The sequence below is a fragment of the Colletotrichum fructicola genome (genome assembly GCF_000319635.2).
Source record: "Colletotrichum fructicola Nara gc5 chromosome Unknown KSG_Nara_v1_contig03, whole genome shotgun sequence".
In the NCBI taxonomy this organism is placed as follows: domain Eukaryota; kingdom Fungi; phylum Ascomycota; class Sordariomycetes; order Glomerellales; family Glomerellaceae; genus Colletotrichum; species Colletotrichum fructicola.
Genome location: NW_027094053.1, coordinates 1177581 through 1190526, shown reverse-complemented (window position 1 = coordinate 1190526; position 12946 = coordinate 1177581). Strand labels below are relative to the sequence as shown.

Sequence of the window (12946 nt, the reverse complement as noted above, 5' to 3'; positions counted from 1 at the left end):
CGACTCGTCGCCTCATTGGGTTCCACTCTGATGTTTCCCCGCCGCGCTTATCTCCAGTGCTCAGAGCTGTCCTCTTTAGTTCCCAACGATGAATGAGTCAATTTCTGCGGTTGATGGCCGGTGATTAGTATGTCCATCGTCAACTTTCCTTCAATCAACAAGACCAACGTGGATTACGTTCAGAAATGGGCTATGCAGTCAACCCGGAGGACCTGCCGGTTCCCGGCCGAGACACCTACTTTTGGCTCGGGGAGATCAACAAGGCCAGCGCTGTGATCAATTCAGATGAAGGACTCCTCGAACCGGACATCGCCCGGCGCATCGCTCACGGCCTCCAAAAGATGCTCGAATCTGGCAATCGGCCAAATGCCCCACGCCCGAGCCTTGTCATTACGTTCGAGCCCCTGCTCATTGAAGCAGCAGGCGTCGAAGCAACACTTCTCCATGCTGGGCGCTCGAGCCAGGACATGCTCACGACGGCTTCCGCTACCATCACCCGCGATGCCGTGCTGAAGCTAGCCTCGCAACTACATGCGACCACTCGGCGCTTGCTTGTCTTGGCTGAGACTCACAAATCGACACTCGTGCCCAACTACACCAACGGCGTCGCTGCACAGCCAAATACATACGGTCACTATCTTCTTGGCCACATAGCCGGGTTCCATCGGGACGCAGAAAGGTTGCAGCAGTTTTATGCCAGACTTGATCGATGTGCTATGGGGACCACTGTTCTCAATGGAACAAGTTGGCCTCTCAACCGCGAGCGCATGGCGAAGTATCTGGGCTTTCCAGCTCCTGTCGATAACGCGTATGATGCAGCTCAAATCTCAGCAGCGGAGTGGCCTGTTGAGATTGGATCGATAGCATCTCAAATCGCACTTCATGCAAGCGCCTACATCCAGGACGTGATGGTGCAATATGCCCAGCCGAAGCCATGGATTCTTCTGCAGGAAGGCGGAGAAAACACATACGTCTCAAGCGCGATGCCACAAAAGAGAAATCCAGGGCTACTCATTAGAACTCGAGCTGAGGCTTCGAGAGTGATTAGCTTGGGCGTGGGTAGAGCAATTCAGGGACATAATCTCCCTCCAGGCATGTTCGATGCTAAGGACTTGGGAGATAATTTGGCTGTCGTCAACGGTGCAACTGGTGTCCTCGGTGACTTGCATCGTATTCTCGATGCTCTGGTCATTGACGGCGAGAGATCCCTGAAGGAGTTGGACCTGGACTGGACCGCGTCTCAAGAGCTGGCCGACATACTCATGCGCGAGCACAAGGTCCCTTTCCGCGTCGGACACCACTTTGCTTCAGAAGTTGTGAGATACGCAAAGTCAAACGACTTGTATCCTAGCAAATTTCCATACGCTGAGGCCTCAAGGATATTCGCCGAGACGATAGCGCATACAAATCTTGTCAACGAGGGCTATCGATTCTTGAGCGAGCAAGAGTTCCGCGAAGCTCTTGATCCAGCAGGTATCATCAAGCGCCGTGCAACTTCCGGTGGCCCTCAGCCTCAGGAGATGGAACGCATGATCAGTGGCTCTCAAAAAACCCTTAATGATCTTGAATGCTGGGTGCAGGAACGCAAGTCACATATTGAGAACTCTTTGGGGGAGCTGAACGCGGCATTTCAAACTTTGCTCCAGTAGCATAAGGTCGATAATCGTAACACATTGACGAGTAGTGCCTCATACTCCTTCAACAGAGCGCCAGTTTACCTGTGCTAGAGCGACTGCTTTTACTATGGGGTCATATATACTTGCCATTACACCCTTATCGTTGACGTTGTCGTCGGCGCCTCTACTATCATCCATTCTACTGTCGTACTCAACCGGATCAAGTCAGTACACAGAAGACATCGCAAAGATAAGGCAAAATTGGGCTTTTTCTTCTTCAATCTTTTCCAGTCTAAATGAGAACCTTGGCTCGCTTAAGACCGCTCATGACCCCGTCCACATCCATGCTTAGAGCTTGCTTTTGATTCGCTTGCTCGGACTGAGACATTGCAGCGATTCGAATTCAGCGGTGAGAGGCAAACTTAATCTATCTGTTGAAAAGTGTCGGAAATTGCAAGATGACAGGCTAGTAAGAGGGGCACGAGAAGAAAGAAGTCGGTTCAGTGTGACAAGAAAGCAACCTTAATGGCATCCGTGGTGGACGTGATGTCGACGCTAACAGAAGAGGTCATAGCGGACTTCGAAAAGGAAGCAAGCGTCAACCCGATCGCAAGGTTGATGTCAGAGTCTGAGAATACTTCAAGTTTCCCAATTTGAAGGGAGCGTTATCCTCGGAATGCCGGGTCGTGTTGTATCGACTCCAGCTTCCGAGAACGTCATCCATATTCCCATAGTCCCATCGCGGGGTCAGCACTAGCCAACCCGGATCTTCGGTGACCCACCCGGAGCCGATGCCGAACGTGTCAAGCGATATGATGATAAGTAGCGTTCCATCCGTAAAGTTGAGGAGGGGCCGTCGGAATTCCTTCTGCGTGAGCGATACAGCACTTGGCGTCAGCACTTTGTGGAACTCAGCCACCAGCACTTCAGATACGTCCAAATGATGGGAGATTTACCCCAAAGTGCACTAGCCGCCATGGTGTGATACCCGCAATGCGCCGTATCTATCCCCGCAAATTGCCGCGGCCAAAGGTCCAGGTGTCGGGGTATGTATCTAGCGTGCGGCCTCGACGGGAAGATCATGGTTGATAATTCCTTATTAGATCCATGCTGCACTACACTAAATCTCTACCCCAGTCGGACAAAACTCACATATCGAGTTTAGTCGAAAGAGACTGAGTGCAACCCACCATTCGTGATCAGGCAAACGTAGCAGGGTAAGTCAAATATATCTAGGCCCCTCTGGGTTCACATTCCCAAGACCTCGGGCTCGGTACGCTCAATACCAAGGCCATCACTCACCATGCGTCTCTCAGTAGCGTCAGTTGCACCGTTGCTCGCGATGGCTTCCTCCGCCAATTTGACGAGCTACTCGTACGGCTCCAACGTTCTTCAGTCCTACGAGGTCTACATCCCGCCATCTTCGGATGCGACCACGGCTTGCGACAAGCACTGGATCGTCTGGATCCACGGCGGCTTCTACCGCGACTTCACGAACAACGCCACATCCTCAATCGAACCCGTCATCGCATCACTTGAGGCTAACAACTCCGATGTTGTTGCGACCCAGATTTCCGGCATCGCCTCATTGAACTACCGTCTGTCCGCCCTCCCAGGCGTCCAGCCCAACAACACCCCGCCAAATGAGCTGCAGAATGCCAGGTGGCCAGACCACTTGAACGATGCCATCACAGCCATCAAGGACCTTGGCAAGCGCTACCCAATTGACGGGAAGTACATCATCAGCGGTCACTCCGTCGGCGCGCAGATTTCATTCTTCTCGATTTTGGAAACCTTGAAGGATCCTTCCATCCCCAAGCCTGCTGCTGTTTTGGGTGTCAGCGGAATCTACGACTACCCGCTCCTTCACATTAGCAACCCCGAGTACGACACCTTGGTTCTCAACGCCATGAGGGAGGACCAGCTAGTTAAGGCAAGCCCAGCCAAGGTCGATGCTGACAAGTATGCCTCGATCGATCTCAAGGCATTTGTTGTGGCTCACAGCAGGAATGATGGACTGGTTCCGTGGGATCAGGTGGAGGCCATTGAGGCGACGCTGAGTAGCGTGCCTGAGCTGAAGAACAAGACGACCGTTGTAGAGCTGGACGGCCAACATAATGAGATTTGGAAAGGAGGTGTGCAGTTGGCGAAGGCTTTCACTGACACATTAGCACTACTAAAGTAGGAAGAACCCATCAACGGTGGTACTTCGATCTCACAGATTCTATGTGCAACAAGCTATCCACAGAAATCTTAATAGTATGTATGCTTCTCAAAGTTTTCGGGGCCTATTCCCAACGTTAGTCTTGTTTCTTGGACGTGAGCAGCGACGTTGACGGGTTGCGTTGTCCGCCACGGTGCCACCTGCGTTCCCACTATGTCCATTCAACCACGGCGGTAGAATTCGCAGAGTATCAATTTCTTCTCGGATTTTTCGACATCATCAGTGCCAGAAACTTCCTCCAAACTTCCGATTCCGTCAAAACCCAACTTGCTGAGTGAAATGGCCCGAGAGTCTTTCGCCGTGGATGACTTGGCCTGGAAGACCCATGCACCGTTTTGCAGCACGCTGCCTGGACTTTTCCTTTGCCTTTGCGTCCAGCTGCCTAATCCGAAATTGCAAGGTCTGATTATGATCCAGCACGTAGTACTCATCATTTGCTGCACGGGAAAGATGTGTAGAATGACGTTGTATGAGACACGCTGATGACAAAGCAATGCTTTGAAGAAGCGAGAAGACGAGGAGCAAATTTCGATATTTCGATTGGCAAAGCGCAACAACCTGAAGCCATTTTGATGCGTTTGATGCGAGTTGACGGTCAAGGGCACAGTTGCGTTGCTAGTGGGCCATCGACTTTGACTGATGGTGGCTTTGAGAGTAACGAAAGACTGCAGGTAGCTTCATCTACCTTCGTCGCGAATCGGGTGAAGCCTTTGCTGGGCATGGCATCATAGTGAAAGCTCTCTCACAGCTGGCTGTCCAAGGCGGAGTAGCTAGGTGTGTATCCAGAAGCAATACCTTAGTATCCTTAAGTCACTTCACCTACTTGATAAGTGAAGCATTTGGTTAAGATCTGGCGAGTATGTGGTATTCAGTTGTGATTTAGCGAGCAAACATTTTGAAATTGGCGAAATTGGGTGCAATAACGAGTAACATCCTTCTTACCTGACCCACTCTACGGCATATTTGTGATGCCTTCGCGAGAAGACTCATCCGTACTAACGGCTAACGAGAAAGCCTTGGAGTCCGGCACTTAGACACTTTTCCGTTCTTGATCCGAATCAGAGAAGTGGAAGTTCTGGGCGCATGACAGCCTGACCGCGCCACCGCTGCCAGTATACAGTCCTGCCCGCCTATTCTCCAGGCCTCAGCTCATTCGCCAGCGAGGCTTCGTAAGCACAGGACCGCATGCATGGCCAAGCAACACGACAATTGGTTTCCAAGCAGGCAACAACGGCGAGGAGACACGTGAGTCAGCAGTCACATTATTGCGCGCGCCCTCCATCCGCAGTTTCTGGCACACATGACCGCGACGAAGCCCCGCCTCAGCAGATTCCATCAAGCGCCTTCCCAAGGCTGCGGCCGAAACAAGATCCATCGACACCCTCAGATGCCCTGTTGCTCCGTCAAAGACAAATTTTCTCGTGTCTCTTATTAGCCAAAGCTTTCAGTTTCATGTCTGAGTTAGACCGGAGTGTCTATACTGTGGCATGGATTGCGCCGCTCGAAATTGAGGCCCTTGCGGCATTACACATGCTAGACGAGAGACACAGAGGAAGATTTCCTTCCTCTGACAGTGACAAGCATGTCTTTCATGGAGGGGTGATGTGTGGGCATCACGTCGTGATCGCAACGATACCTCCCGGCGACTCATATGGCACGGTGTCGGCCGCCACGCTCGCCAGCGAAGTTAGAAGATCTTTTCCCAATCTTCGCTTTGGTCTTCTTGTGGGGGTTGCTGCTGGTATTCCAGATTTCTCGATAAGTCCGCCGCGCGATATTCGACTCGGCGACGTTCTTGTGGCTCTCCCCGACTCCGCAACTCGCACACCAGCGCTTGTGGCATATGACTTGGGAAAGGAGACAGCTGAGGGTGATTTCGAGCTTCTCCAAAGTGGCCACACACTCAGAACCACAGATAAATTGGTTCGGTCTGCCATTGGAGGCCTTAAGATGAATGCCCCAAATGAAACCGACATCTTTCTTCCATACTGGAGAGACATGAGACTCAAACAACATTCTCGAGGCATATTTTCAGACCCTGGACAAGACAGAGATCAGCTCTATCTGTTCAGTTCTACGGGACAAAGGACAATTTCCAGACGGCAGTTACGGCCTGATCACAACAGAACTAGAGCCTGGTACGGGCCCATAGGTTCCGGAAGCAAGTTGATGAAGAACTCTCGGTTTAGAGACCAACTGAGGGATAAGCATAAAATCATTGGGCTAGAAATGGAGGCTGCCGGTGTTATGGAAATTATCCCAGTCGGTGTCATCCGAGGCGTTTCTGATTATGCCGACGAGCACAAAAACAAGGATTGGCAACCTTATGCTTCCGCCATCGCTGCCGCATATGGTAAAGCAGTTCTTCAAGAGACACCACTCAGAGCAAGAGATTCAATTCCATTTCATTCCGGTAAGCAGCATTTCAGCTGGGGAGCTTTGGAACAGTCGGCTGATGGAATCATAAGTTGCACAGGGCAGCGACGTAGGACCGTCTCAGCTTTCGACGAAAGCTACATGGACGCTATGCCTCAACAATAACCTGAAGAGAAGAACGCATGATCTTGAAGAATTCGGTCAAAGGAGTGAATCCGAAACTCACCCGCCAGATAGCCGCTTTTTGAGCTATCGTTCGACAAGCGGAGATGAGTCTTCCGGAATATCATCCAGCCTAAACAATGGTGAGTTCAAGCATCCGTACCCTTGTATACGACAGCTCATGATGATTTCTGTTTGCTAGACGTCATCCCACCTGGCTCCCAGCTTGTCATAGATCCGCGAGAACAATGGCCGGATTACCAAACAGAGCGTCCCCCGCTTTCCGCGAGATTCGTGGAGCGCTGCGACATACCTGCCAGTCTCCTTGCCGATAGTGAGACTTGGCGTACGTCAGACCGGCAGTTCACATACATTGCTGTCATTTATGGCCTATCGGGCGTTGGCAAAAGTCAGATGTGTTTGAGAGCAATCACCCAGCAGCAGAAAAGGTTTGATCAATCCGATTCACCTAGTCTCACATATTTTAACTTAAATGAATTTCTTGTTAGATTCCGTGGCGTATTCTATGTAGATGCGAGCAATCCCACGACTGCGAGCAACAACTACCTTGACATATCCAGGGTTTGTAACATTCAAAGTCACGAGGAAGGTATAGAGCTTGAAGAAAGGATTCGAATCATACGATCCTGGCTAGCTAATCAGAAAGATCCATGGCTCCTGATGATTGATGGTGCGAATTCGTCAGACTCAGCCTTGCAGGAATACATTCCCAAGACTGGCTATGGAACTGTTCTCATCACTACAACTGATGAAATTGTCGCCCTGCACGGTCACACGTTCAGTAAGTTAGGTATCATGGATGAAGTCGGGGCCATTGATCTTCTGATGAGCTATAAAAGACCAGAGACAGTCTTGAGCTTCGAAGAAAATAAGGCAGCCAGAATACTCGCAGTCAATACCTTAGGTTGTCTACCTTTGGCTATTGCGCAGGCTGGTTCCTATATCTTCAATAAGTTCTGCACTTATCAGGAATACGCTCAGGAGTTTGAGGCCTCTCCTGGGATAGTTCTTCGCTTTGAACCAGTTCCCAGTACTCTCTCTGGACCACAAGAAAGTGTTTGGAATACTTTCGTGATTTCTCTCAATCAAATCCAAAAGTCATCTCAACCGGGAGCCACAGAACCTTTGGAGCTACTTCAAACTCTGAGCTATCTCCATCATGAACGTATCCCTTTACGCCTGTTTGAGTTAGCCTGGAGTAATTTGAAAGACGCACCAACTTTCTCGTACTTCTTGCCTTTCTTGGATACGAAGAGCCCTCGGTGGGACACTCCCAATCTTCGAGCAACTTTCGACATACTCCGCCGTTATAGCATATTGAACTTTGCGTCACCAGGTGCGCAGCAGTTCTCCATGCACAAACTCATCCACACAATATGCCGAGAATCTCTATCTAAGGAGCAGCGATACAAACACGCCTTCCGTGCGGCTTCCTTGATAGCTATGGCTCTGCACGGTATCAGAGCCCCTTTATCATGGATAGATAATCCGTTAGGCTTCGAGTTTCAAAGGTGTCTGATTCCTCATATTGAGGTCTGCACCGCTGACGGAATGAGAATGATTTTGGATAATCGCCCGCCCGGAGATTGGAGAATTGAAGCGAGAATTCTCGTGCTTTTCGCAAAGGCATACTCTGCCACAGGGCACTTCAAAGATGCGCTTGATCTACTACTCATCCCTTACACTACTGTGGGCGGTGCGGTCACAGCTAGGACAACTCTCAGTAGAAGAGCCCAGGATGGTGATCATACAGCCTTGCAGGTTATGGAACTATTAGCCATCTGTGATGCGCATTTTGGTTCGCACATCAGTGCCCTGAGCGCACGCCAACATATTGTCAAAGTACAAACCTCGAATCCGGCGTATGATGAAGGTGATCATTGCGTCGCAATGATGAACTTAAGCGATAGCTTGTGGGCAACAGGTCAGCGAGCCGAAGCTCTTGCGGTTGCCAAGCGAGCACTGCGTCGTCAGGCGATACTATTGCCTAACGATCCAAAGTTGCTTCGCACCAGACGAAAGGTTGCGGAGTACCTCCATGGGTGCGATCTCAGATTGAAAGCTCTGAAAATGCGAGAACGAATCTTGAGGGATGCCGAAGTACGCAATTGTCAGTCCGACATCGAGACACTCGACCTACTAGCCTCCAAGAATGCGATGGCTGACAGCTATCAATGGGATGGTCAACTTCTCAAAGCCCTCGAGATCCGAAGAAGTGTTTACTCTGGGAGGCGTAGTATTCTAGGATCTGAGCATCCTGATACCCTCCTAGCGTACGACAGATTAATTGGAACCAAAAGCTCTATCAACAGTAAGAAAGAACAGAAAGAGGTCTGTAAGATGCGGGAAAAGTCCGTTGAAATCTGGACTCGCATACTCGGAGGCCTCCATGAGCATACTCTCGAAGCCAAAGTAAATTTGGGTCACAGTTACAGTACGAGTGGACAATTACAAAAGGCCATCGTGGTCCAAGAGACGGTTCTCCAAGTCCGACAGGAGCAATTCAACAAGCGCAAAGACTTATCAGTCGTGTCACACTTTCTGTCATCGATGGGGAACCTTGCGAATCTCATGACCAAATCCGGGCGTACTGAAGATGCTTTGGCAACGAGAAGGAGGGCCTTAACAATTGCACAAGAGTACCTCGGTGATTCTAGCAGAGTCACATTCAAAATTCGCAACAACCTGATAAATTGCTTGGCTAGCCAAGCAATTGATCCGAGGGTAAAAGAGGAGGTCCTGAAACTAAGAATGGCAATCTGGAAAGAGCAAAAAAGTGTTTTTGGCAAACGAGACGCCGGCGTCTTGAAGGTGACATCCCTCTTGGCTATTGATTTGGCAGATTCTGACATTGAACGCTCAATTCGCACTCGCAAGAAGCTTCTGAACAAACAAAAATCAAAATTTGGCGAGGAGAACCGAGAATCATTAGACAACATGAAGAAGCTCGCAATTTCTCTGGCCGTCAAAGCCTCTTGCGGCGGTGCCAACTTTGAGGAGCAGACTGTATTAATGGAGACCGTCGTAGACGCCCAAATCAGACTGCTAGGGGAAATGCACGACCAGACTTGCGACACGAGAATCGAGCTTCTTTGCTTGTATGATCTGGCTAGAGAACGTGACAAAGCAGACTCTTTGGCAAAAGCGTTCGATGCTCTCGAAACAGGGTTTTCAGACAATGGAGACAATTCAGACTACGAAGATTTGTTCAATGTAAGACAATCGACGTATTGTCCGGACCTTCGACGCGCTTGGAGAACCTCACGACAACACGTAAGTTGTGACTGAAACCAGTCCCTGTCACGGTCATTTTGAGTTATATTACTGACGCAATGTGCGTTGAACCAGAAAATGAAAAAGTATGAGCAACTGGAGCTTCCTAAGCTAGAACTCCCTGATTACATATTCAGATCTTCGAGTGGCGAGTATTCTGGGGAATCGGGATCTGAAATATCAGATATTGGGTAACATCCTCCCGGGCATTATGTCTAAGTTTTGCAAGGCTTTCTTCGTGGTATTTTCATGGCACCTGTATCCGCTTTCCCTTTCTTTATCACGTTTACATGGTCTTCAGAAGGGTGGAATTTATGTGGGTGTTGTGGTTCTTCACATTTTTGATAGTGACACAAATTTTGTCCAACTGCTGTTTATATGGAACATATACGGAACATGTTTTGGTAAGGTAGGTACATTTTGCGGACTAAACTTTGAGGTCAGTGTAGAAGGGCCATCCTACATGCAGTGCGAACCCTTGAGGGATTCTTCAATACATGTATCATTTGGCAAGTGGTATGAGCTTCTGGGGCACACTTCTCTCAGTCCAGACCTTATAGTCACCTCGCTAGTCAGTAGCATAATCAACTTATTTCCTCATGTCACTTTTCATTCCCCAGGTTCCACTGCGCAGTCGACTACTCCAAGCATTCTCCATTGCTTATGTTGTCTCTTGCAGCCGGCTTGCACAGATATACTCATAATTTTAATTTTTCATAGGGCAGTCAAAAGGATGCGCCCACAGGCGGCAAACTGCGGAAAAAAAGGAAGAAAGAAAGCAAAAAGAGATGAAAGTAAAAAAAGGTCAGAAAGGAAGAAGGATGGTCTAGATCTCTCCCTCGAGTTGAAAAATTGATGGCCATTTCATTGTTTCATTGACAGGAATACCATTCGTCAACGCCAAGGGACAATTTTGTCTTACACCACTCAGATCCGTTGAGTTGCCGGTCTGCTGAAACTTCATCTTCGGCAGTGAAAGTCTCTCATCTCCAAATTGCAGGGATTCAGGCGTTCCAACAAACACAATTGCTTCTCGTGTACCCGGAGGCATAACGTCTCTATCACATGAAGCCGCGAATGCAAGTTATCTAATAGAGGGTAAAACGTTTACTTATTAGTTCTTAATCGTCCTCTAAAAGCGACTGAAGAAGGAGGCGCATGAAGAGTAGGGCAGCAGCGACAGCAGTTTGCAAGTCTCTACCGTTCTTTCGACGTACCAGTTACAGACAAGGTCGTGAATAAGTCGTGCAAAAGAATAAGTCTGAGTTTCCCTTTATCGCTTCTAACAGCTTGCTTTTGCTATGGGGCTTCATTAGCAAACGAAAAAGACAGAGTTTATAGCATTATTTTGAAAGGAATTACTCTTACTTTAGTCCCTGATTTTTGATATAACTGAAATTGTCTATGGCGATGTATTTCTCACTAGGTACCTACTAAGAAGAGAATTTAATGAAATGAAGCCGAACGTACGCAGAGGTCGCTTAGAAGGTGATACTCTTGCATTTGTGTGATTGATGGCTAAAGAGAGGATTGCGAAAGTTGAATGGAGCTGAGAGTCCTGGTACGATCTAGGAATCCATAGATACGTAATTCAAGATTCTGCTGCATCTCAACTCATTTCTATAGCTTTATATGCGTTGGTCGAGAGCTGCCATTTAGGATCCAGAGACCAAAGTATAAACCCCCAAGCGTATAGAGCACGATATGTCTGTCTAATCGACATCATCTCGTCATATTATACCTAGCTTGCCCATGCTCCCCGTCTCCGCCGGAATGGGCTTGAAAAAACAACACTAAGGGCAGATCAACGCGACTTGGTTCCCATCCCCAACAATACACCTCGGCTCAAGTACTCTCCTTCCCCTTCTGCTTCTTCTCATTCTCCAAAAACCACACCACAGCCCTCCTGATCCCCTCCTCATTCCCGACCGCCGGCTCCCACCCCAGTCTCTCCTTCGCCTTATCAATGACATACCACCGACTCATACACGCAAACCGCACAATCGTCCGGTTCAGCGGTGACACCTCCCCCTTGAACCAATAAAACCACTCCATAGCCCACGCGTACGCCAGCGCCATGTTCAAACTCACAACCTTCACATCCTCAATCTTGGTCTCATCCCCGGCAGCCTTCCACATCGTCCTGCTGAAATCCCAAAACTTCATCGGCGGTCCGTTGGTGATGAAGAAGGCCTCCCCGGCCACGCCCTCTGGCGCCGTCAGGAGCTTCTCTGAGGCAGCGATGTGCGCGTCCGCCGCGTTGCCCACGTACGTCGTAGAGAATAGGTTCGAATTATCCCCCAGCTGCACCTTATTCCTACCCAGACGGTAGTTGCGCATCAGATTCGGCGTGATGTCGTTGTCCCTCTCGCCGTGCACCGCCGCCGGACGGAGGGTGCACGTCCGCATGCCCTTAGGGTCGTCATATTCCAGCGTCATCTTATCCGAAGCAGCCTGTTACACCATCGTCAGCAACCTCCCAACTTCCCCTCGCCCCTCTCTCAAGTAACACAAGGGACAAAACACACCTTCGTCTTGGGATAAATCAACGTATCATCCCGCTCCTCCGCCAACCCCAACCCCTCATCCCCGGCCACAATATCCCGAAACATCTCCTTCTGCACCACACTCGCACTACTCGTCGTCACAAACGCCCTCACGCCCACCTTCCTCGCCGCCTCTATCACATTCCGCGTGCCGTCCACATTAATCGCCCGCACAAACTCATCCGGCATCGTCTTCCGCCCGACCGTCATCATCCCCGCGCAGTGGAAGACGACCGTCGGGCGCACCTCGTTGACGATCCGCGTCACGTCGTCCGCCGAGGCGACGTCGCCCGCGTGGTACGTGGCGCGGGGGAAGGTGTTTGTCGTAGGGTTGCGCGAGAGCACGGCCACGCGCGCGGAGGGGTACTTTTGCAGGAGCTTTTCGACGATGTGCGAGCCGATGAAGCCGCAGCCGCCGGTGACGAGGTATGTTTCTTCGGCCATTCTTTGGGTGTTTGTGCCGGAAGCTCGGGGGATGGTGTGTGGTGGTGTTTGGGGGTGGGAGCTCACAGATTCCGGTGGTATGCGTGCTTGCTTTTTATTCCCCAATATCTGTCTCGACTAAACTTTCCGCGGGGAAACACGCAGGCAGAGATGAGGTGGAAAACGTGGCCAGCTTTTATTCAAAATCCCCCGCCGATCGTCCAATTATCCTTCCGAATCGACCATTGATAAACAGGGGCTCTGAGACGGGCGCGCGTCAGCAAAATCTGATATAAGCGCTTGTG

The 12946-nt window shown here is 50.0% G+C and overlaps 5 protein-coding genes across 5 annotated transcripts; 4 read left to right on the top strand and 1 right to left on the bottom strand.

Annotated features, from left to right (window-relative positions):
* Positions 1-185: 185 nt before the first annotated feature.
* On the top strand, positions 186-1649 carry argH (Argininosuccinate lyase; the record flags this gene model as incomplete). Its single annotated transcript, XM_032032346.1, has 1 exon — positions 186-1649. The coding sequence occupies one exon, from the start codon at positions 186-188 to the stop codon at positions 1647-1649; it is 1464 nt and encodes a 487-aa protein (XP_031893343.1).
* Positions 1650-2919: 1270 nt separating this feature from the next.
* Positions 2920-3801, top strand: BNA7-1 (Kynurenine formamidase; the record flags this gene model as incomplete). Its single annotated transcript, XM_032032335.2, has 1 exon — positions 2920-3801. One exon carries the CDS (start codon positions 2920-2922, stop codon positions 3799-3801), a length of 882 nt encoding a protein of 293 aa, XP_031893346.2.
* A 2268-nt stretch (positions 3802-6069) lies between these two features.
* Positions 6070-7255, top strand: CGGC5_v005124 (uncharacterized protein; the record flags this gene model as incomplete). Its single annotated transcript, XM_066151397.1, has 6 exons — positions 6070-6253; positions 6309-6521; positions 6581-6827; positions 6888-6960; positions 7099-7180; positions 7239-7255. 6 exons carry the CDS (start codon positions 6070-6072, stop codon positions 7253-7255), a joined length of 816 nt encoding a protein of 271 aa, XP_066009146.1.
* Positions 7256-9150: 1895 nt separating this feature from the next.
* Positions 9151-9867, top strand: CGGC5_v005123 (uncharacterized protein; the record flags this gene model as incomplete). The annotated part of the gene is made up of 3 exons (XM_032032310.1): positions 9151-9210; positions 9277-9672; positions 9748-9867. 3 exons carry the CDS (start codon positions 9151-9153, stop codon positions 9865-9867), a joined length of 576 nt encoding a protein of 191 aa, XP_031892951.1.
* A 1650-nt stretch (positions 9868-11517) lies between these two features.
* ERG26 (Sterol-4-alpha-carboxylate 3-dehydrogenase, decarboxylating) lies at positions 11518-12662 on the bottom strand (the record flags this gene model as incomplete). Its single annotated transcript, XM_032032299.1, has 2 exons — positions 11518-12126; positions 12201-12662. The coding sequence occupies 2 exons, from the start codon at positions 12660-12662 to the stop codon at positions 11518-11520; spliced, it is 1071 nt and encodes a 356-aa protein (XP_031892952.1).
* Between the last annotated feature and the right edge of the window lie 284 nt (positions 12663-12946).